A 23,755-nucleotide genomic window follows, 5' to 3' on the forward strand; every position below is an offset into this window, starting at 1 on the left:
ATCAAAGCTACCTTTTAATTTGAAAGAGATATCCCTTGGTATTAAAAACCAGCATGGCAACTAGGGGACCAGTATCACTTGGTATAAAAAACCAGCGTGGGGACTAGGGAACCAGTACCTCAGTCCCACCTTAGACCGTCAACATGTTTCTGCCTCTTGGCTCACAAGAGTCTGTGGAATTCGTCCGGATGGAACACAGGATCATATTGTGGCATATAACCCTATTAGTGTCACTTTCATTTTGGGCTGACCTTTGTCATCCTGCACTTTCCTAGGTCCCTAGGTACCCTCATCTTCGTCCGATGGAGAAAGGGCTCAGGAACCCTTGTAGTCTCACATTCTCCAAGGTGCACTTCTCATGGATCACCTAACACTGCTCACTCCTTCCTCACGATTATCAGCTAATTACTTTCATCTGCTGTCTTGAAAGCTTCAAGGTGATCCATCAAGTGGGGGAGGATGGTCAAACTCGTTTATCCCATGCAAATTTCCTATGGGATTTTGATCATGTCTACACTCGAACTATTCAAGTACACCAAATTTGTCAGGAAGCTAGATCTTGTTCCAGAAAGACGTCTTTTTGTTATTTGGTGTAGTAAATCCGTTCAGTAGTTTCGGAGATATTAAAGGAAAAAGAAATATAGATATCTAGGGAAGCGGATCCTTCCCAGGTCCACTGTGGTGCTCAGCGCGGCCTGCTTGTAAATCTGCGACTGATCCATGGGTCCGGAGCTCAATGGAAAAAAAAATGCATCCTCTCACCCACTGACTCACCAACCATTTGTAACGTCACGCAGAGGGTTGCCTGCACGAGGCCGGCTGTGCGTGGTGTGGTGTTCGATGCACATAGGTTGGCAGCAGGGCCTGGCTAGAAGACCCCTCAAATAGTAGTACACCGTACCAATTATAGTTGGCGAGAATATCGGATCCCATTTTACCACCCTCAGATGAAGCTCGAGGCACGTGTTGGTTTAGGTTTGAGCTTGGGGCACTCCATTCTAACTTGTTGGGCAAATATTGGATTTCGTACATTAGGTGATATTTTTCATAATAATGACTTTATTTCTTAGCAAAAAACGTACTCGTGAGCATAGATCATTGAGTCCAACCCTTTTTTAGCTATAATCAAATTAAACAAGTTTGTTTATGTAATTCGGTTGAGCCTAATGCTACGACAGAGAAAATAGGACAGGCTTTTTTCATTGCACGGCTTAGGGGAATCAGTAGTTGGTACAGACTTCTGTATCAACATTCAGGATTCGAAGTAATATCAAAGCTTATTAATAGCGTAAGCAATATTGCAGGTTGTCGTATTACAAAGCCATAATGGGGTTATTATAATTGTTTTAGTAAAAAAGCTATTCAAGCGGCCAATTTTAAGCTTATGAGCTTTTATTGTAAATGGATGCTCTACTACACCCCAGCAAAAATCGAAAACCTTTACCATACTGCAGATCCCTCTTGTTTTAGATATAGATCTCTCTGGTGATTGGCTTCATTTGATATTTATCTGTCATAAATTGAATGACTTCAGGACAGGGATCTTTTCTGAAATAAGTAATTGGGTGGGAAGAGTGATTCCACCAGATCGGATGGGAGCCCTTTTTGGTGTCCCGTCAACTGCTCATAATTTATCCACCGAATTGATGCAGATTTGTATTATAGCCTTTCTGGTAGCCAAATCATTAGTCTCTGCAAATTGGAAGTCTATTAAAATACCAACCATGAATCATTGGCGCAATAAGATGGACAAAGTGGCGGAGAGGAAGGAGCTCTGATCCGGAGCTCCAGGCGCCTGGAGCACTAAACAGTGTAAATCCTCGTCTCCAACCCCCAGAAGAACAGAAACACAAAGAATCTAAAAAACTGAACTTATCGGCCATAATGAAAACAAGAAGCCTGAAGTCGAATTTGACCCGAAGGGTGTGTGCACTGCAAGACAAAAGTGCCCGATGATCAGCACCTCGTTCCCCCTGGTCGCCTAGAGTCATCACGGAGGAACGACCAGCGAATTACACCGCCGTCGGTCCCAAACCAAACTGGACAACACTGGACCCCCGGAGAACAGAGGGTGCCATAGAAATGACTAACAGAGGTATGCCCCTTCCAGATGGTGCCGCTCACACAGACAACTAGATAATGGGCGAAGAAGTAACGCCGTCCATCGCAACTTTTCCCTCCTGGAGAAGAGAGCTGCGGACCCCGCTCACGTTAACCTCTGGTCTCCTGCTCCCATAGACAAAATCACCGTCCCTCGAATGATCCCCTGCGTGAAGGAGCCGCCGACCCCGAAAACTCATGCCTCCGGTCTCCCACTCCACATAAGAATCGGTGAGTGACTATGAGGCAAAGGGCACAGGTCCGACAGTGGGGTCCCAAAGGAAGACTTTAACCGAGGCGCGGCTCCATTTGCATGAGCGCTGAGCCCCCGGTGCCTGACCCCAAGATGGCCACCGAATGAGGCAGCTAATCTACAAGCCCAGCTACTGTCTCTAACAAAACTATGGACAGAGCCACGCTATCAAGCCCCACTACCAAGCCCCACTACCAGTGCAACCAACGGCCAGCATACGCCCCGTAATAAAACCAATCTAGCCAAAACAAACAAATTCAAGACCACAAATGGGTCATCTGGGAAGCCTGATCTCAAAATGGCGACCACACGGAGCTAATCACACCGACATTTAACCATCCCACAACCCGGTTATGCCTAGGGACTTCAGCGGACACCTGTGATGTTATTCAAAGAGAGTCCTAAACAACAACCATAACAAAATGAAAGGGAAGGGAAGCCACAACGCGTAGCTCCACAAGCTTAATAGCCCAAAAGCCTGACCCCAAAATGGCGTCAATTCGGGACAAATAACTCCGGAGATCTCGCCCTGCTACCAAGCATGAAAAAATGAGCCATTACTAATAACTGCTACCTCTAGCTTAAGGGTCCAGAATTCCAAAGCAAAAAGAACCGGGTCATTTCACAAAAATAGACTGCAGTGCAGAACTATAGTATGGCAGTGGAAATCACATAATGACTGAGCTTCTCAATCTGAGAATTAAAAATCAGGCAGTAAGATCTTCATAATAATACGAATTCTAAGCCCAGATGCCCGCCTGTGAACTAAATAGCTTTCCTGGAATCAACTGCTTACTACCCCGGCTCTGTAAACATAAATAACCTACACTACCAACAAGGCTACAAACGGAGTGACTCAAACAGCCTCATGACCACCTCAACGAACTAAGCTCAAGGAATTACCAGGAAGCTGTCTGGAACGAATCTGTCACCAATTTACAGCACACCCTCAAGTCCAACCCAACTGAAAACAAAAAACCTCAAGACAGGAGTTCACACTCATCTCCCGAAATGTATCGTCTAGCTCAGTAGGCTCCTAGTTCCCTGTCTCCTAGGCCCCAGTGAACAACAATGCACGCACAGAACAGAATAAATAGTTCACAGGTCAGCCTAACCCCCCTCCGAGCCAACACAGCACATGGCTTAAAATCCCATGGCAGGAACTCCTTTTCCATCACGTACCCTCCCAACCTCTCACCTAAAGCGAAAAGAAATTTTAAACACAGGCTGATAAGACCACACCAAGAATCCCTAATTGCGGACTTATACCACTGCGCCTCAAAAGGCTTGCAGAAAATGGATTTTATTTTCCACACCCAGAATCCAAGGGGTTGGAACTCCATCCTCAGATCCCACCTCCATATATCTAAAACTACCACCACCCCTCTCAGCTGTAAACTAACGTTACTAATACCCAACCACCACACACGCAGTGGAAACACCTTTGCGACCATATACAGCAATGGCACAATCCTGATCCAAGCCAACAATGACAACCTGGAGGCTTTCGACTCACTCTTCCCCACGCTATGTCTTGCCCTCACCTATCTATCCCAGTCTAACGCGAAAGAAACCCTATCCTCAAGCCCTACATACGGGGAAAACCATCTTAACCTATCCACCCACTCAAGCCCCCCCTGCCAATCTACCGCCCCCCAGCCCCACTATCCCCTTCAACCCCTCCCCGAGCCCGCAACATTCATCCCGTTTAGACACACCCAACACAAGGCCCACCCAAGATGACAAACTTGAGCCCCCCTCCAGTGTCCCCCCTCCCTTCACTCCCAACCAGTAACTAAAGAAGAAATCGAACCGCTGATAACAACCCCGAACTCCCCTCCAGCACTAAACCCAGCGAACTCACCGCACAATCTCCGAAACACTCCACCACAACCGATACCTGTAATTACCCCCATAAACCATACAGATACCGGAAACACAGGGAACAGCACCCACACAGAAATGCTACCACTACCGAACACAAAAAAACACCCCCCAACCACAAATGGTCGGACCCTGGTCACACAGAGAGCAAACTCCCCCACTCGTCCCTCCTTGAGCACAACCCAAAGACTGGCTCGACTAGAATACCAACTAGAAATAGTCACACAGAATATTAACAAAATCTTATCCAACCGCAACATCCCCTCCACCCAGGGCCCACCCCTCTCACACCTGGCACTCCCAGTAAACACAGATATCACCACAAAAACCTACGACTCAGATGGAAGACAACTCCCCTTAGAAACCAACCACATAGACCCAAGAGGACGAGCGCTGTAATGTCCATGCAAGAGGCATGGGAGCTCGCCGAATCCTATAAAGCAGCGCCAACTATCACCCCCAGTTATGTGATCCCAGTAATCACTGGATTTGGTAGAGAAGTTACAACTACAAAAATAGCGAGACCTCCAGCCACCTCACCAATATTCCTCGGGGTCCCACAAATGAGGTACTCAACAACAAGAAAGTGACTCACTGCATGCTCATAAACTGCAGATCTGTGAACAAACACGCAACCGAACTGGCAGAAACCATCCTAACACATGACATAGACATCACGTTCATCACAGAAACATGGCTGAACAAATCCTCTCCCCCTATCTTCGATATGCTCGTACCCCCGGGGTTCTCTATAATCAACAAGGACAGGAACAACCAGCGAGGTGGAGGGACCGCCATCATACATAAAAAGAACGTCTCTATAACAGAAACCGACTCCTTCAAATATCACAAACTGGAGTACCTTATAGCCACCATCAAAACGTCAGATAACATAATGCGTCACTGTCACCTCATCTACCGCCCACCAGGCAACAATACTGTATTCGGTGAACAGTTGGCGGACCTGATCTCACACTGCTCACTCTCTAACGTGAACAACCTTATACTAGGAGACCTAAACCTTCACTGGAATGAGACCAACAGCCCTCAAATACAAACCTTAAATGAGCTCCTTCGCAATAACAACTTGACCCAACACTGCACTGAACAAACCCACGACAAAGACTCGATCCTGGATGCCATCATAGCCCATGAAGATGCAGTCACCATCGACCGCACCCTCCCTGTCGACTGGTCAGACCACCTTCTCATCCTCTTCCACATCAATCAAAAAACACATCGAACACCTCGCGTGAATGATCAATTTCACTGGACGAGAAACCTGAAACAGATCCTCTTAGGAGAACTAGAAGAAAGACTGAGTACACTCTTCCCCTCCAACGTAGGAGAAAGGTCCACAGTAGAACTTACCTCACAATACAATGAGGCTCTGACTGACATGCTGGACAAAATAGCCCCCCTGAAACAGAAAAAAAGCAAGTCCCTACCATCAAGATCATGGTTCAACTCCGAACTAAACCTGGAAAGAAGGCGACTAAGAGCGGCTGAAAGACTCTGGCACAACAACCCCATTACAACCCACCTCGAGCTACTCAAAAAGAAACGTAGGAAATACAATAAGCACGTCGCACATAAAAAATCCTTTTGCGACACACTGAATAATGCGAAAAACCGTCCCAAAGAACTCTTCAACATTATCAGACAGCAAACATCCAAACCATCACCCTCAGCAATTCCGGCCTCCAAAAACCTCTGTAACAAATTTGCCAATTTCTTCAACGAAAAAATACTAAAGATTGAGCTCTCACTTATGGACCACCCTCGTCCCTCAAAGGAAGGCCCGCTACTCATCAAAGAACACATAAACCCACCCAGCCAATCAACCAACAACTGGGTAACCTTTGTACCCACCACTGAAACGGAAATTACTGAACTAACTACCGAATCCAAGCCCTCATCACACCTTGAGGACCCCCTCCCCGATCAACTGGCAAAAAAACTCAGACTCCTTAGCCCCTCTCTGGACGGAGATTATAAATAGCTCCCTGGAAAGAATAATGCCTGACTACCTCAAAATAGGCCAGGTAACACCATTAATAAACAAGCATTGGCATAGCCAATAGGTCTCGCCTTTGGGACATTAGCCATGCAACAGTTAATGTTGCACCAAGGATATTATGCTGCATAATTAAATACTTACAAGGTTCCAAAGGCGAGACCTATTGGCTACGCCAATGCTTGTTTTGCATTTGATACCTAATGGAAGGGTTTACCCCTTTATAGGCTTCGAGATAAGCATAATGGTAGATTTGCTTTCTACAGTCTCATGGTAGGAGACACAGAAAACAGACAAATAGTCCAAAACTTCGATGGGAGACTTCATCACACAGCAGCCATTTTATGCTGTATCAGTTTTGTTTTGGATTTCTTGTATCTGTAGTTGTCCCCGACTGACCCTGATTCAACTCAAGAAACAGGCAGCAAGCTGGTCCTTTGCAAATAACTCTCCTTGTGCCTCCTTCGACATTTTTTAAGGCTGATAAATATAACAATTTTAGGTCAGCAAAGCTATTTGAGGCGGAAACAGATTTACTAAGGGAACAGTCTTACCCAAATGCGTTCCTGGGATGGTGGTACAGTTGTTAACGCACACAATTGTAATGTGCAAGCGCACTGTGTACAAGGGGGCGGGGCGCAGGTAGCGGTGAAAGGAGACGACAGAGGCTGAACGCAGGGTGGAGCAAATGTATATGGCAGCAGATTAGAAGAAATGGGAGTGTAAAACACAAAGAGGGAAGTAGCGAAGAGTTGAAGTGGAAAGAAACAGTGGCCACACAGAGAAAGTAAGAGGCACTGACAGAGTGAGGCAAAAACTGCTAGAAAGAGTAGGGAGGAGAGGGAATAGGCAAGACCGGTGAAGATCGGAGAACGAAACCCAGAAGCAAGCAGATACAGGATACCAGCTGCAGTCTGTGGAGGGCATGACAGCTCTGTTGAGATTAGGCGGGCGGTACAGGGAGGAGCAGCCTTCAGGGGAGATGGTGAGCGTGAGATTGGACATAGTAGCATTAGCCGGAAGAAGAGGGCGGAGTTCTATGCGAGCAATCCAGAGTGGCCGTACTTTGAGTGACATTTGCTAGAAGGCTGAGGCGGATCGGACAGCATCCGTCTGGGAGACAAAAAGAAAGAACGGGCAGATAAGAGATAGGGACAGGTGAAAAATAGAGTAAGGAGAAATAGGAGAAGAGAGCAACGGGGAGGCCAAAGAGGAAGAAAGGATGAGCAGAAAGAAGGGACGAGAGAAAACATGAGAGAGATATAGACAACAAGAGACGGCCTGGCGCCGTCAAAGTGAAAGTACGGCTGGCCGTCGGCAGTGAATAAATTAGGGAGGAGAAATGCCTGAGAGTGCGAAATGATCCCTTTGAAGTGCAGCTGCTGGCAGCAGATGGCTGTCTTTCCTGTGCACGCGCTTTTCTATGTCAATGCGCTTGCGCATTGAGCTCCTTTTCACGGGCACTGCATGGAATCGCCCGATCTCAGTAAGCTCTGTTTAAGCGCCTTTATCTCTCGCTCCGCTCAATGAGCATGCGCATTGAGACAGGTCGCTCGACCTAAAAAAGGAGATGCCGACCCTAACGATCTCAACAACTGCAGGCCTGTCTCCAATCTTCCTTTCCTAGCAAAATTACTAGGAAAATGTGTTCTCCGTCAACTCACCCACCACATGGCCAATAACAACCTCCTCGACCCTCACCAATCTGGCTTCAGAAAAGGATGCAGCACAGAGACTGCCATCTTAAATGTCATAGATGATGTGCACACATCACTGGACAAGGACCGCTGCTGTCTACTCATACTCCTTGACCTCTTGGTGGCCTTTGACACAGTTGACCACAAACTACTCATCAACGTTCTCCAAGAAAGGGTAGGAGCAAAAGGGGTGGTCTCACAATGGTTCACCTCCTTCTTGCAAAACGCTCCCAAAGAATAAAAATCGGAAACTTCACGTCCGACTTACACCCTATAATCAGAGGTGTTCCCCAAGACTCAGTTCTTTAACCCGCACTATTCAACATTTACATAAAGCCACTCACCATCATCCTCAAAAAAAGCCAATATTCCCTTCCACCTCTATGCCTACGACACCCAGATCTACCTAGAAACCTCCTCCATAGCAGACATGCAAAGACTAAATAACACCCTAATAGAAGTCCAAAAGTGGCTGTCCCTAAACCATCTGAAACTAAACCAAGGCAAAACGGAAATCCTCCTCATAGCCAACAGAGAACAAACCCCCCAAATCACGGAATGGATAAAGTCTATTGATGCTCTCGACTGTACCCTCATCCCAGCAGACTCAGTGAAGTCATTGGGTATCACTTTAAACCCCAACCTGGATATGATCAAACACATCAAGAACACCGCAAGATGTGCCTTCTTCAACTTAAAACTACTGAACAAAATCAAGCCCTTCATCCCACCAACTGACCTTAAGCAAGTCACGCAATCCCTTGTTCTATCCAGATTAGACTATGGGATCACCACCCTCACAGGCACGGCTAAACTGCACATTGCTCCTCTCAGAACAACCCTAAATGCAGCAGCCAGAATGGTGACAGGAGTAAAGAAATACAAACACATCTCCCCCGCTCTAAAAGGGCTTAAGTGGCTCCCAATAGAAATGCGGGCCAACTTCAGAACTGCTTGTCTCACACACAAAGCTCTGCACACTGGCAAACCCACGTATCTAGCTGCCAAACTCAAAAAAGCGGGTCAGACAAGAAACCTCAGAAGCACCAACTCTCTGCCATTCATCCCCCCGAAAACCTGCAAACAAAAGACCTTATCTAGGTCCTTCTCCGGAAATGCACCCAGAATTTGGAATGCCATCCCTATACATATCAGGACTAACCCCTCCTTCAAAGCATTCAAGAGCCAGCTCAAAGCGCTCTTCCTCAATCGAGACCTCACGAAGTGACAACGGACCTACATGAATACTCTGCCTCAAGACAGAGGACCCCGTGACTACGAAAAGATCACTCCTTACAACAACTTCCTCCTGTCCTGCACAGTACTCCCCACTAATTTTACCACAAACTTTACAACTCGCAATTGAATGCTACTGGACTTATACTGATTAATGAACCACCTTGGAATCACTGTGTTTTCTCGGACACTCTTTGTTATATTAGACTGTTATTGTTGTAAATATTGTAAAGCGCTCCGATACCTCCGGGTCTGGCTAGTGCTATATAAACCTCCGAAATAAATCAATAAATAAGCCACGAGTTTCCGTATGCAAAGAGAGTAAGTGCTATTAAGCGTTTTAACTAAATCTGGTCAAGTTGACAGAGGGTATCGGGTTTAGAGTAAGAAGTAACAAATTAAGTCTTGCTGTAGATATTATTTTAACAATTCAGTAGCTTAGCTTAGATTAGATAGCATGGCCAATTGGTTATACTGGGACATCTTATGTATACTATTTATGATTATTTGAGAGTCGGTAATGCTTTAGTATGAAGTATTTTATTATATTTTGAATTATTTAGAAGAAACAGCATGAATTTTTAACGGCGTGATGTTCAAGAGAAGTTTATTAATTAAGATGTTTTAGGAATAATTTGTATGAACCAGAAATATGAATTATGTATTTTGAGATGAAATTGATGATGCTGTTAATTTTTTCCAATAAAAAATAAAATAAAATCATCACAGTGAAATTTAGCTCCCAGGGTTAGTCAGAGTGGGTGACCAACACCCTTGCCTTCTATAGTCATCTGTTTATTTATAGCCAAATACCTTTCTGTGGCCTGTAAAATAATGTGAGCGCTATCCCCTGTTACAAGCCTATTGTCTTAACCATGTGTTTTTCACAATACATAATCGAAACCCACTGCCCTTGTAATAACGTTTTATAATAAACACACCAGACCTGTGACATCTAGCATAACATTTCCCTGCACACCAATCAAGCCGATAGCTCCCATCATATTTTTGCCACCATTTCCTTTGGCCTTTTCACCCTTTTTGCTTTTCACTCCATCTTCCCTTCCTCTTTACGTGTGTCATTCTTTCCTTCATTTTCCTCCCCTTTTCAGTTTGTTTCCCACCTTTGTCAACTATCTTTTTTACTTTCTTACTTTTTCTTTGTTACCTTTCTCCATCCTGCTTGCTTTGTCTTTTTTCCTTTTACTTGTTTTCATAATTTTTCTTTCTTTTGTCTTTTCACTGCAACTGGCTCGTTTGACAGCTCTTTCCCTACATTTCTTTCTTTATTATTGTGTTATTTACAAGTTATTTTTTTACAGACAGAATAGGCCTACAGAGAACTAATCAACATTTTAGTGGCCCAATAGCAACTTATCACGAAATCGTTCAAGCAGGAGACAGTTTTGAGTAGAAAATGTCTGGCAAACAAGTACTCTATATATTGAGGAGATATCGCCTTTAATATTTCTACCCCAGGCATAGCTAGAATGCAGTTTTCATGCAGACAACCAATTTGAGCAAGTATTTTGCTTGAGTTTGGAATCCAAGGGCATGCTTTAAGTAGCATTTTCCTTCAGACAAACACTCAATGCATTGAGCAAGTAGCTTACATAATTTTTGTGGGCAAACCTTACATAGAGTTCGTATACACATGATTGCTGAGTACAATGAGCAGATATTTTGTGGGATCTTTGTACGTACCTTGCGTACAGTTTTCATGCAGATAGCTGCCCACCGTAATTCACAGCATTTTTGTGAAAGTTATATGTGGAGAAAATTAAGTAATACATCCACTAATTGCCACTCGGGTTTATTGTTAGGGCTACAGAGATTAATAGCAGTCATTAGCTGTAAGGAACACACTTCTGTGAATGTACCTAAACTTTCCCTAAGTTGGTGTGAGTTATGTAGAACTTTGCTTCGGTGTAACATTGAGCTGTGAGTGCCGTCTGTAATTGTTTCGCAGCTCGCTGTTCTACTAGCCTCATCCTACTGTTCAGGTGTCATGAAATGCTGCATGGACAGAAAAGTGAATATAATGGCTTTTTCTCTTTCAGGTGCTTTGCAACAATATGTTCAGTGCTTAGACTTGGTGAACAGACGACTGCCTTTCGGTCTTGCTGAGGTTGGAGTATGCTTCCATCCTGTTCCCGATTCTTCTTTGTGTCAAAATGGCAACCACTCCACGAGGTAAACAAATGCCTTGCTTTGGCTTCAGAAGTTCTCAATGTTATGACATCGTACCGCAGAACATCAAAACTGTGATTGTGTTTTTAGAATTTATAAGTGTTCCTTTCTTGATTAATTTTCTGTGTGTTTTTTAAAGAACAGGAGAAAGAACAGTTTGTTCACTTGTCTGGTTTAGCTCTGCACGAACATCAGGACAGTGGCTCGACTACTGGCTGCGTCAGCGACTTCTTTGGTGGAGAAAGGTACATTTTTAGAGTGTGTTGTCGCCGTGTTTCGGGAAGCTGGTGTTTCTCCCTCTAGCATGATGTGTAGGGGCGGGCGATAAATTCTGCTCCACAGGAGGAGTTGGCAGAGTTTGGCTCCTCCGCATCACGCATGTAACGCTGAGTTCCGGCCAAATTCCGCCAACCGCTGCATGGTAGGGTTTTTTCCCCTTGCACGGCTCACCAACAGTAAATTGGTGAGTGAGAATTGGTAGTCCCCGAGCGGGATTGACGGGTGCTAGAAGGGCACCCAGCGAGATTTTCTGAACACAGGCGGTCGCGAGCACTCACTAACATTCGCCGTGAGAAAGCTTCTGCTCGAGTAGAAGATCAACTCGAGCGGCAGCAAAACCGACTGAAGAAGCAGAGCCCTCTGGTTCTATGCGTGGTGCAGTTCGCACTGATTTTTCAGCGTGAGACAAGCTCCATGTGCAAAAAATCAGTGCCAGCTTCGCAACGTGCCGATTTCCGCCCTTTCAGGGAACTTTGTGGAATCTCGCAGACTTTTCATGTGATTCCGCGGAGTTAAACTCTGCGAGTTCTGCTCACTCCTACTGATAAGGCTGGCTCCCCCAAGACAACAATTTGAGGAATATGCCGCTATATGTATCAACAAACCATTTTGCATTTCCTAAATAGCGAATTTTAAGGAATCGCTATTTAGGAAATGCAAAACGGTATGTATGTACAAAATCGCTTTCCAATAGCGATTCCTTAGCATTCCTTAATTTGAGATTAGCAAATTGTCAATCGCAAATTACCCCTTCATTTCCATGGGCCAGGAGGCCCATAGGAATGAAAGTGCAATTTGCAATTAGCACTTTGCTGATCGCAAATTAGGGATGTTTCCAAGGGTGCAGGGGTGTCTCAAGAACACCCTGCTGCACCCCTGAAAAAGACATTTGGGGGCATATGGCGCACATACATGCCCTAAGGGCATGTATGGGCGTCATATGGCACCTTTGGTTTTTATCAAAAATGATTTTTGATAAGAATTCGCAAATTACCACCAACTAGAAGTTGGTGGTAATTTGCTACTCCTTAATGGCATTTTTTGCATTTTATTTGTTTGATACATTGCATTTAAGGAATCGCAAAATTTGCAATTCCTTAAGTGCAATCGCAAAATAAGGATTAGCAAATTTTGCTAATCCTTATTTTGCATCAAACTTGTTTGATACATTCCATTTGTCTATTTAGCATTCGCAAAGGCCGAAATTCGCAGAATTTCGGCCTTTGCGAATGCTAAATAGCTTGATACATATAGCGGATGGTCAGGATTGCAAGACGAGTGACTAGTTGCAATCTTTTCAAGAAACTATGACCAAATACTGTGTGTCCCTCTCCTTCATAGATTTATTCTGTCATAATTTAAGTGCAGTCACGTTCCATTACCGCTTCTGCAAAAGAGTAGTATTTATTCAATATAAATTTACTACCTAGGGCTTGATCCACACAGCACTTTGCATAAAACCTTTAAAGGCATTAACCTTATATAAATGTACACATCTGCATGTGGGAATTGAGCTAACATGCATTTGTATGTAACATTTTTTGGGCCCACTCACCTATAAACCCATCAATTATCAGGGATTATATTTCCATTCCCACCTTCAAAACAGATATACGCCTGCCTTTGGCAGGAGTAAGTCTAAAACTGTTTTAAGTAGTTGGGACACTAGCTAAAAAAGCTGAAAATTCATTAACTTTTGAATTTGTCACTGGTCAACAAACTTAATGGATGCACCCACCCACCCTAAAGCAACCTCAAACCCATATTTGTGAAATTTCTACATGAGCAAATTTGCATAATGAGGGCAAAATCTCACCAATTCTGATTATGTCAGCAAGGCATGGACCTTCATCCTCACACACCTGTCTGCATGCCGATGTGCTAAAAAAAATCTGTGACTCGACCCTTGTTCCAACAAGATAAGGAAGCAACTGTCAGTAATCAATTGAGTCTGAATTGAAATAGAATTTATTCAGATTTCATGGCATCTTATTTATCAGTAGATTTTAGGAAGGTAAGCTGTACTGACATTAAATGGACAGTCGAACTCCAAAGCGATACGACATTGTGTAGCCATCATGACTCTGCACAGTTACACATACAACAACACACATGCATACACCTTCGCAAGCACTTTCTTTCACACGCAAGATATCCTAGTATTCATACATCTCCTTTCCTTTATGAAACTTTTTTTTAAAAAATTAGTGATAACCACATCAGTACAAAACATGAAAATTCATCTAGGAAGAGAACCTAAAACAAAATTATCCAGCAAAGTTGTTTGAATAAACTGCTAGTTGGCTGTTACTTTTCACTTCCAATGTATCCATATCATGTTTTCAGAAGGCAACTCTTGAATGGATTCTGGATGGAAAAAGTGATCTTTACGTTAAAGTTCACAAATACAGTTTGTATTTTATTCTTTCTATTCTGATTTTCTAATGCATTTAGAAATAACTCAACGAGTATAGATCCAGAGAACTTGGTATGACCCCTAAACATTCTTATGTTTTTTCAGGTATTTCTATTTTTCCTCAATTAACATGATGTACTTTTTGCCTTCTTTATGCAGTATATCTGCCATAATAGTATTTAATTTTCTTTACAGCTCCAATATTTTATGCATTTTACTTTATGCTTGCACTCCGCAAACAATCTGAACAAATTGTGTTACCGTCCTTTCCTTTTAGCACTTCAAAGAGACTCAAACCAGTAGCACTATGATAATAAAATATTCTCTCTTGATGTTGCTATCCGCACTTCCTCTTTTACTGTTGTTTATTCTCATTGCATTTGTAGAAAGCTTACATTTCCTCGGAACCAGTTGAGAATCATTGCTGTTAAGCACAATGCCAGTAAAACTCTCCATGTTGAAGATGTTTTTATCAAATCCGTGGTCTTTTTCTGCTGTAGCTCACATTTTAGGCCAAGCTCTATGATCCTTACGTATCGTAAGGTATTCAAAGTCTTTCCCAAAAACAAGGCACTCAATCTATGATGTCCTACAATCACAAAAAAAGGTAGGAATGCTAATTGCAGAGGTGACAGTAGTGACTGAGGAACAATGAAAAGGTCACCACTCTCACAACAGTGGGCAAAACTACACACATATGTATTCCCCTTCACCAGTAACCCTTTATTAAAAAAAGTGTCCTTAACATAACTGTCCCCATGGGTTCTATGCAGACCCCTATAGAATGTCCCAAGATGTGCATTGTGGAGGGTAAATGCTGTGGAAGGGATGTGAGCCAGCTGAGGAAACCAATCCGCACAGAGGAGCAGGGGGGCCAGGTAGAGCAGGATCCCACAAAGGCATGATTCAGAGATTGTCATTCTTAATGGTTGGGCTCTCTGTGGTTGCCATTAAGCACACCCTCCAGGCAGTGAATCTCAGAAGAAAGGACCGGTTTATGGACCTGCCCATTTTCCTATATAAAGAGAAAGCTAGAGGAAGGCAGAAGAACAAACATGGAATCCAGCAATGTCTATGACTTCTGCCTTCTCAGGCACACGTTCTCTTCATTAGGAGGGAGGGAGAAAAGAGGATACTGAGTGGAGGCAACAGATTTGGAATCCAGTAAAGGGGTCCTGTCTGCCTTCTCGGCACATTTATTTCGGTAGTAACCAGGGTAGGAGGGGGGAACAGGGATGCTAGGTAGTGCAAACGGACCAGGAATCTAGCAGACTCTCTTGACTGCTGCCTTTCCAGCTAGGTGTTCCATTCAGTGGGGGTCATAGTAATAGGAAGAAGAAAAGGAATTTCGTGTGGCGAGAAGACATCTAGAATCAAGCAAGATGTCCTCGCTGCTGCCTCTCTCCTACTCAGGGTGGAGAGTAGTTTAAAGACACAGAAGAAAGCTGAAATAAAGACTGGGTCCTTAAATCGAGGATACAAAGTTAACCATTGAGGAAAATACCTCACCTAGACCACCATAGTTTAATTGGTGGCATGAAGTAATAATACCTGGAAGGAGGGTTCTCTGACAAAACATATGTTTCAAGAAAGAATTCTTTACAACTTACCTACCAGTTTCTGGAAAGATATTCACATGGGGCCTAGTAGAAAAGAGCTGTACTTGGAAAATCAAATGCAACATGTGAGTGCTACTCAGCATTTTGACAATTCATTATGATGCATACCCAGGAAATCCATTAGGCATGAGGTGATTGCCTTAGTCAGAATTGGAGTTCCTGAGGTTCTTTACCCTGTGCCTTCTCGGGAAGGGTCAAGGAAAAGTAGGTGCCTGCAGGACTACCCTGCACTGTTCCTGCTAATCCATATAAATCCAGGTTTTACAACGTCGCTAGATGGCATGACCTTGAAGGAATGAAGAAGGGGAGAGTGCAAAGTAATTTGAGACCTATTTGTAAAAGAACAGTTTAAATCCTTCGAAGGGTGTAAGTTGGATTTTTTTAGGCGAGAAGATGTGAGTGCGGGCCACTTTCATAAAACATTGTGTCATGAATTCAAGAGTCCACATGGGACAGGAATGGCCATGACAGTAATCATGAGGCTCCTATGATCCTTCACATGCCCTAGGAGTCTAATATCAACCATGTATAGGCTAGACCACTTGAACTCTGTGTCGCAAACCTTTGCACATGAAGGGATGGAATGTTGCTTAAAAGAGGTACATTTTTAAGGAAGAGAGGAAAATGCATTCAGTAAAATTCATTTACCAAATGCTAGTATCCACCAAACAGAGATTAATCCCATATTATGGTACGTGTGGTACTACATACCTGTGAATAATAAGAAAATATTCCCAAATTCCTCAATTGGTTTTGTCATATAGAAAACAATTGCGACATACTTCTAAATAGAATCTACTGCATTAACATTACTAAAAGTATTACTGTTAAGAATACCACTTTTGCTTATCTGATAGTGTACCAACAAAACAACAAATGAATTCACAAATGCCCTCTCATGATGACTAGTAGGATTGGTGCCATAACAAAGTGCACGGTCTTTGGTGATTGAGCCATCTTGTTATCCTTTAAAGAATACTAGGTTAGAGTAATGTCTACAGCTCTTTATGGCTCAAAGGTTTTGGGGAAATGTGAATACAGGATTTCTTGGCAAAGTAGGAGGTAGAAAGTGCATTGTTCGGCTATAGTGCCTTCCACAGAAAATTATGATTCTCCTATTACCCTGATCAGAGAATCTGGATTTCATTAAAGACACGGAGGCTAACATTATGCATTATTCTTTAAATGCAACTTCAAGCACAGCAATTTTAAAGTTATATCATCAAGCAAAGCTCTAGAATGTACAAATGTAACGTTGGCAACAGCAACACACAGATATGCCTCTTTTAAATGCAATGAGAGCAAAAAGGTAAAGTTCTTTCAAAGGCAACAAAGTCCAAGAGATGGCATAATGAAGGGAAAGACCTCTCCTTGAAACCGTGAGGGACTCCAAGCGGAAGAAATCGAGAAGTAGAGAGTTGTTTGCAGTCGAGAGGTGCTTACAACGAATCATGATGAGGAGCCAACCAAGACAAATTATCTAAAAAAAGGACAAAATGTTAGTAATTAACGCCTTGTGTAAAGGGGGGGAAAGAATTGGTGGTAATTGATAATAAAGAATCGGTGGTAATTGATAATACACATATTAAGGCAAAATACAGATTAGAAACAGAGTTATATTCTATTTTGAACAAAACATTAGACATAACAAGTTCTTAGAACAAGAAGAGTGCAGTAAGTCAAAGAGATATTAAAATCCACTCCCTGGAGGGCGGGTTGGGATAATGTTAGCCTCCGTGTCTTTAATGAAATCCAGATTCTCTGGTCATGGTAATAGGAGAATCGCAATTTCATTGCAAGACCCGATGATACATTGCATGTTGGTAGTCAAGTAAAACTGCATCAGACATGTGTTCGACAGGTTTGCAGTAATGTTTTGCAAAGGTATAGGAAAGTGACCTGTCTGCTGCTTTGAGAATATCATCCAACTTACCTCCTTTCCAAAGGGGCTGGCTAGCCATAGCTCCTCTTAAGGAGTGTGCCTGAAACATATGGAGATCAATGCCTGCCAATTGCATAGCCAGTTGAACCCATCTAGCTGTGGAAGAAGAAGAAACAGGTTTGAAGGGCATAACAAAGGATATAGGAGTTGGTTTACCCCAGAGGTGCGATGAAGGTCCATCCTAGAATCATATTCCTTCATGCAATCCACCATTTTTTACAAGCGTCAAACCTAGGGTAAAAAATCATATCTAAGATCATTTTAGTTCTCTTGATAATTTCAAATCTGATGCCGAAGGCGTCATAAGATCTGTTGGATATTTCCAATGCCTTAACTTCCGAAACTCTACAGCAGGACATTAGACATAGAAGAGAAGCTAGTTCAATGGAGAGTCTTTTATTATCTAAGTTATTATTCAGCCAGTTTCAAAAAAGGTCAAGTAGCAATTTAACGTCCCATAGGGTGTCATATTTAGGTTTGGGAGGTCTTTTAAGCCTGATGGTTTTCATAATTCTGCAAACTATAGAGTTCTTCCCGATAGTTCTACCGGGTGACCCGCAGAAATGGCTGATCTATAACAGTTAATTGACCTATAGGAAAGACCTCTTTCAAATTGTTCAACAAGAAAATTGGCTACATGCCCAACAGGAGCCTCCACGGAATCCAGGTTCCTTTCCAGGCACCAACAAACCCATCTTTTCCAGATGCTGTTGTATCTATAGTGTGTACCAAGATTCTTGGAGGCGAGAAGAAGCCTGTGTCCCGAAAACCCCGAGATTTCATTGGCTCGCCTGACACTTTCCAGGCAAGAAGGTTCAAAGTCCCGTTCAAAAGAAGCGGGTGATCCAAACCATCTATGTCTCTTAGGAGTCCTGGTGAAACTGGGAGCAGAAAGGGTATTTCATAAGCTAATTCCAAGGTCATTGGGAACCAGGCTTGGGATGGCCAAAAGGGAGTTATTAGGTCTATTGATGATTGTTCTGTCCTCAACTTCTGAAGGACGCGTTGGATCATTGTAAAGGGGGGAAAGGCATATCCCCGAATTTCCTTCCAATGTTGGAGAAAGGCGTTCACTGCCAGAGCATCGGGGTCTGGCATCCAGCTGAAGTATCTGGGAAGTTGGGACATGAGTCTGCTCACGAAGAGGTCTACTTCTAGGGGACATCATAGAAACTCTAGATTATTGAACACGTTTGCATTTATTTTCCAATCTGTGTGATTTACAAGGAACCTTGAATTCAGGGGCGGCTGGTGACATTTGAAAGTGGTGAGGCGTAAATGTTTGGGATAAGTGCTCGGTGGCGGACAAGCGGAGTGAGCGAGCCCGTCCATTATATGGGGGATTCGGGAAGTCCCATTAGCAAATTTGGAAAAAGGTGGAGCAAATGGTGCATTCTCAAGCATATTTGAAAAAGAAATGTGTGCATCCTCTCCTGCCACTTTTGTGCAGCCATGCATGCACCTGCTGACTTGAAAAGAGTGAAACTCAGGGCAAAAAGCATGCACCACCCATTAGTTCAGGGGGTTGAGCGAATGTTGCAGTGATCAGTGAGTTAGATGTTCGAATCACTGCAAGACTGGCTCAGTCTTCCCAAAGTCAATTTGACAATAACCATTTTTGCTGCCACATACCTGCAGACAAGCTAATTTGTGTCCGGGTTTTTAATATCAGAAACACAAACTGACAAACCATTGACATAGCACTATAGCGGCACAAATGTATTGTTCTAACTATGTATTCAGACTTAAGGGGTTATTGGGTGTAACAAATGCAATTTGTGGACATGCCCGACCTTCTATCTCCTGCCACACTGATACGTTAAAAAAAAACTTGCATTTCACACCCATCACAGAACACCATATTAATCTGATAATGATATACAGCGATTGCAAGTTTTGTCCATATAAATTACATTCAATGCCAAATATTTAGGCAGCGATATCCATACGCAATGCAAAATTAACTTTTCTATGTGTGTCCTGTCATATCGTGAGTGCAAGTGAACTTAGAAGAGGGATGCCAGCGCGCTGCCATCTTGTCCCGAGGCACACACAAGGTGAAAGGAAGCAAGGAGTTGTGACTGTAAACGGTTCAGAAGCCAGGGAAGGGTTGTGAAGATCCGAGGGGGCACAGGGCTTTGCTCTCAGTGGGTTCATCGTACCGACTTTAGTTATATTTCAGCTTTAGAACCACATTATATATTGCGGCTGCAGGTCCTATGAAAGTGCATCGTAAAATAAGATCTTTTACAACGCAAAGCGGAAAAGCCTTTCATACGAATGCTGCCTTTGCCACCACCTCCCTTACACATGACTCATGTATAGTGTCAACCCTTACTCGTGGTTAGCTCTTGTACTCACCCTCTACATCAGCACACTCCACTCCTCTTTATATTGCCCCCGCTCTTTCCTTTCTCAGCATTGTCTCGGACGTCTGCATATTCTCATTCTGAACTGCCTTTCATTGTATATGTCTGGAATAGCAAATGCAAGAACAAGTATAAAATTGGAAATATGAATGGAACTAAATCACTGGCATTACCTTACCGCTTTACACTCTTCAGCATTCGACCAGTTACAACTAAGAACCTGACTAGAAGGCCAGATGGGGACCATCTCGGCTTTTGTCTCTCCTTTTTCTACCGGATCTCAGACCTGGAGGGTCCTGGCCCCCTTAAACTCTGCCCTTGTTGCTTTAGGATTAAGATAGGGGTTCTCAGGAGAGTGAAGTGATGAGGCCCAGGTACTCTTGTTTCGAGGGCGTGCATTGTGATTCTGGCTGACAGCCTTCCTGGCCTGCTGACCTTTGTTCCTTTCTCCACTTGGTAGAAGTCATTAAAGAACCAAGCCACGCTTCTGCTTCTATGAACTACTGTTGTATAGAATTAGTCGACACTTCCTTTGACGTGAACTTGGACTACAATTCCCAGAATACTTTAGTTATTTGTTGTAGGCCCAGATCATTGGATATTGTGATGGGAGTCATCTGCCAATTAAGTGCGATAGAAAACGAGCAAGGAATGCAATGTCTCTTTCTGCGGCCTCTCCTGCACATTTCTCATTCTTTACCCCTCTTATCCTATATAGGCTTGCCTTTGTATACATTCTCTGCCTGTTCCATGTCATGCATGGCAGGCTCTGCCCTCTGCTCTGACAGATGAGGCTGCTCCCTCTGGCTTTCGTGTCTGTGGGGAGGCACTGGGTTCCAAGGGCAGGCCCAGTGAGCCGACTGGTTTACACTTTTCTTCCCGCTCAATCAGAGCTGGGCATCCCCCACCCCCACCCCCACCTCCCCGGACTGTGGGCACATGATCTCCTACCTGACAGTTCCTCGTTCTCCATCTCGTCCACTGTATCCTCGTCCTCATCCCCAAGGGCCCGTGCATGCTTCGGGCACAGTCTAGAAGTCTCCCCCCAGGGGCTCCGTTGTATTTTCTGTTCAAAGCTTCACAACATTAACCCTTGGTGTGCCGGCCGGCGCTGCACAAGCTGTGTAGATGCTGCACAACCCACTCCCCCAGCTTCCATTGCCCAATCAGGAGGCACAAACATGGAGGGAGTGCTTCAGTATTACCACCCACTTCACTTCGTCCATGTAGGCCAGCCCTGCCCCTTACCATTTAGTTCAATGGCGCTCTGCTGAAAACGCCTGGGCCACAGCATACGCGCTCCATTCAAAAGTAAATCATTGCCGCTTCCTCTGGCCACTCCCATCATGCTTTCATCACCCTCCTGGTGTGTGCCTCGAGGGTGAGCAATAGCCCTCGCCCCCGGCCAGCACATGCGCAGGAGGACTGTCTCTGACCGCACCCGCACCCCTTTCTTAAAGAAAAAAAAGAAACTAGAATTGACATAGCACAAAGCAAGCAGTGACTGAGCGCTTAATTTAAGCTGCTCCGCATGTGTACACATTTTCTCTGACTCTCTCGTCTTCTCCCGGATGCTAGTGGGGCAACGCCCCTTTCGCCCATTAATACCAGCCGCCACTGTTTGAATTCCAATCCGCACAAACATTCTTTAGACCCGGAAGGTATTCTGCTGTTAACGAAATTTGGTGTTCCAAGCAGAAAATACACAGTTTTTTAGCTGGGTTGGAGAGGTCTGGTGACCTTGTGCCCCCTAGTCGATTTATGTAGGCAACAGCTGACATGTTGTCCATCTTGAGGATGACTGACCTCCCTTGAAGAAATTGTTTGAAACTCATTAGGGCATAAAGGCCGGCGGTTAACTCCAGACAGTTTATGTGGTGCAAATTCTCAGCATAGGACCATAAACCTCCTGTGTTCTGATTCTGAAAACAAGCACCCCAGTCATGAAGGCTGGCATCCGATTCTAGCACATAGTGAGGGGAAGTCCCAAAAATGGCTTTGTTGTTCCATGCATCCAGGTTTTCTAACCACCAAGTCAGTTCTGTCTTCTGTGTCTAGATGGATTGTGTCTCCATACCAAAGGCCAGAACGGAAGACCCTGCCCTTCAGTCTTTGACGTGCTCGATTAATGAAGAGGGCCCGGTAAGATAGCTTGAATAGATGATGATGGGAGGCCCAGAAGTCTGGCTAGTTCCCTTAACCCCTTCACTGCGGCGGCTATTCCGCCGCAGTGCTAAGGGGGCGGGGCGGCCGCGCGGCGGGCGCATGCTGGTGACGGAACCACTCCGTCACCAGCTGCGGTTGCGCTGTGCTCATGACGGAGCGGTTCCGTCACAGCCCCGCCCGCTCAATGGAACGCTCAGCGCAGGCGCGGAATCCGCGCAGGCGCTCCGAGCGGGCCGTGACGGAACCGCTCCATCATCAGCACAGCGCGACCGCAGCTGATGACGGAGTGGTTCCGTCACCAGCAGGGGAGGGGTTAAGGTTAAAAGATATAGTTTTAGAACATGTCGTTTCTCTTTCCGAATCTTGGATATCTTCTTTACGAGAGATAGGAGCCTAGACTTTACGGTGTCTACCGTGAAACTCAGGAATTCTAGGGACCTCTAGGGAGTTATGATGGATTTCTCCCTGTTTATAATAAAACCTGTACTCTCTATTAAATCCACAGTAGTGTTGAAGTCTTTCAGAATTTGTGAATGGTCTTGAGACATGATGAGTATATCGTCTAAATAGATTATGAGGTGGACGCCCCTTTCTCTCAGGACCGTGGTAATGGCCTTCATTACTTTGGTGAAGCACCAAAGGGCCGAAGGTAGACCGAAGGGAATATCTTGGAACTGATAAAGCTGATCTTTCTACGCAAATTGAAGGAAGGGTTACGGTTCCTCTGCCATTGGAATTGTGAAGTAGGTGTCCTTTAAATCTAGCTTCACTAGCCAGTTGTTTTCTAAAAGCATGTCCCTGAGGAGATGGATACCCTCCATTTTGAAGTGATTGTAAGTGAGATATTGGTTCAGTTCTCTTAGGTTTATAAATGGTCTCCACCTTTTGTCCTTTTTTTCCAACAGGAAAATATTGCTTAAGAAATGTTTTTGTTCCCTTGGAACTTCTATGATCGCACCCTTCTTTAACATTAAGTTTACCTCCTCTGCCACAATGGATTGTTGCTCTAGTGTCAGGTTTAAAACTTAGGGAGTTAATACTTGAAAGGGCTTTTCTGTGAAATCTACTCTGAAACCCTGAGCAGTTTCTAAAACCCAAGGGTCGTGTGTAATTTGTTTCTAAACGTGTAGAAAATGTGTTAAAGAGGAAGAAAGGGGAGGAAGGGTACTTACTCGAGGTGTTGGCGCCTCTGGTCCTAAAGCCTCTTGAGCGGGAGAATTTAAGGTAGAATGGAAGGATAGGCTGGAATGGATGACCGAAATTTTTTTGCCTGGAGAAGGGTCTCTGGAAGAGGCAGCTGGCAGAACGACCCCTTCTGCCAGCACTGGCAATAACACTTGGATTCAAAACTCTGCGCATGTTGACTTGCACTTTGTCCAGAGCCGTAAAGGTTGCTATGTACTTCTCCTAAACCTTTAAGCATATCCTCCCCAAAGAGGAGGCCATTAGGATTGGATGAAGATTGCTTTTCTGCCATGTCACAGAGCTTGGGATCTATTTTGGACAAAACCACTTTCCTTCTCTTGGTATTTAGAGAAGCGTTGGCATTACCTAGGAGGATTACTGTTCTCTGGCTCCATCCTCGTA

The 23,755-nt window shown here is 44.2% G+C and overlaps 1 protein-coding gene across 1 annotated transcript in view; it reads left to right on the forward strand.

Moving 5' to 3' along the window:
• The window catches only part of POLG2 (DNA polymerase gamma 2, accessory subunit), a 378,043-nt gene that overhangs the window by 105,016 nt on the left and 249,272 nt on the right, over window positions 1-23,755 (forward strand). Inside the window, exons 3-4 of the mRNA XM_078654341.1 lie at window positions 11,248-11,380; window positions 11,517-11,622. Coding sequence (XP_078510467.1) covers window positions 11,248-11,380; window positions 11,517-11,622 — 239 coding nt within the window. The remainder of the gene's footprint in view (window positions 1-11,247; window positions 11,381-11,516; window positions 11,623-23,755) is intronic.

Source organism: Lissotriton helveticus, chromosome 7 (genome assembly GCF_964261635.1).
Source record: "Lissotriton helveticus chromosome 7, aLisHel1.1, whole genome shotgun sequence".
Classification (NCBI taxonomy): domain Eukaryota; kingdom Metazoa; phylum Chordata; class Amphibia; order Caudata; family Salamandridae; genus Lissotriton; species Lissotriton helveticus.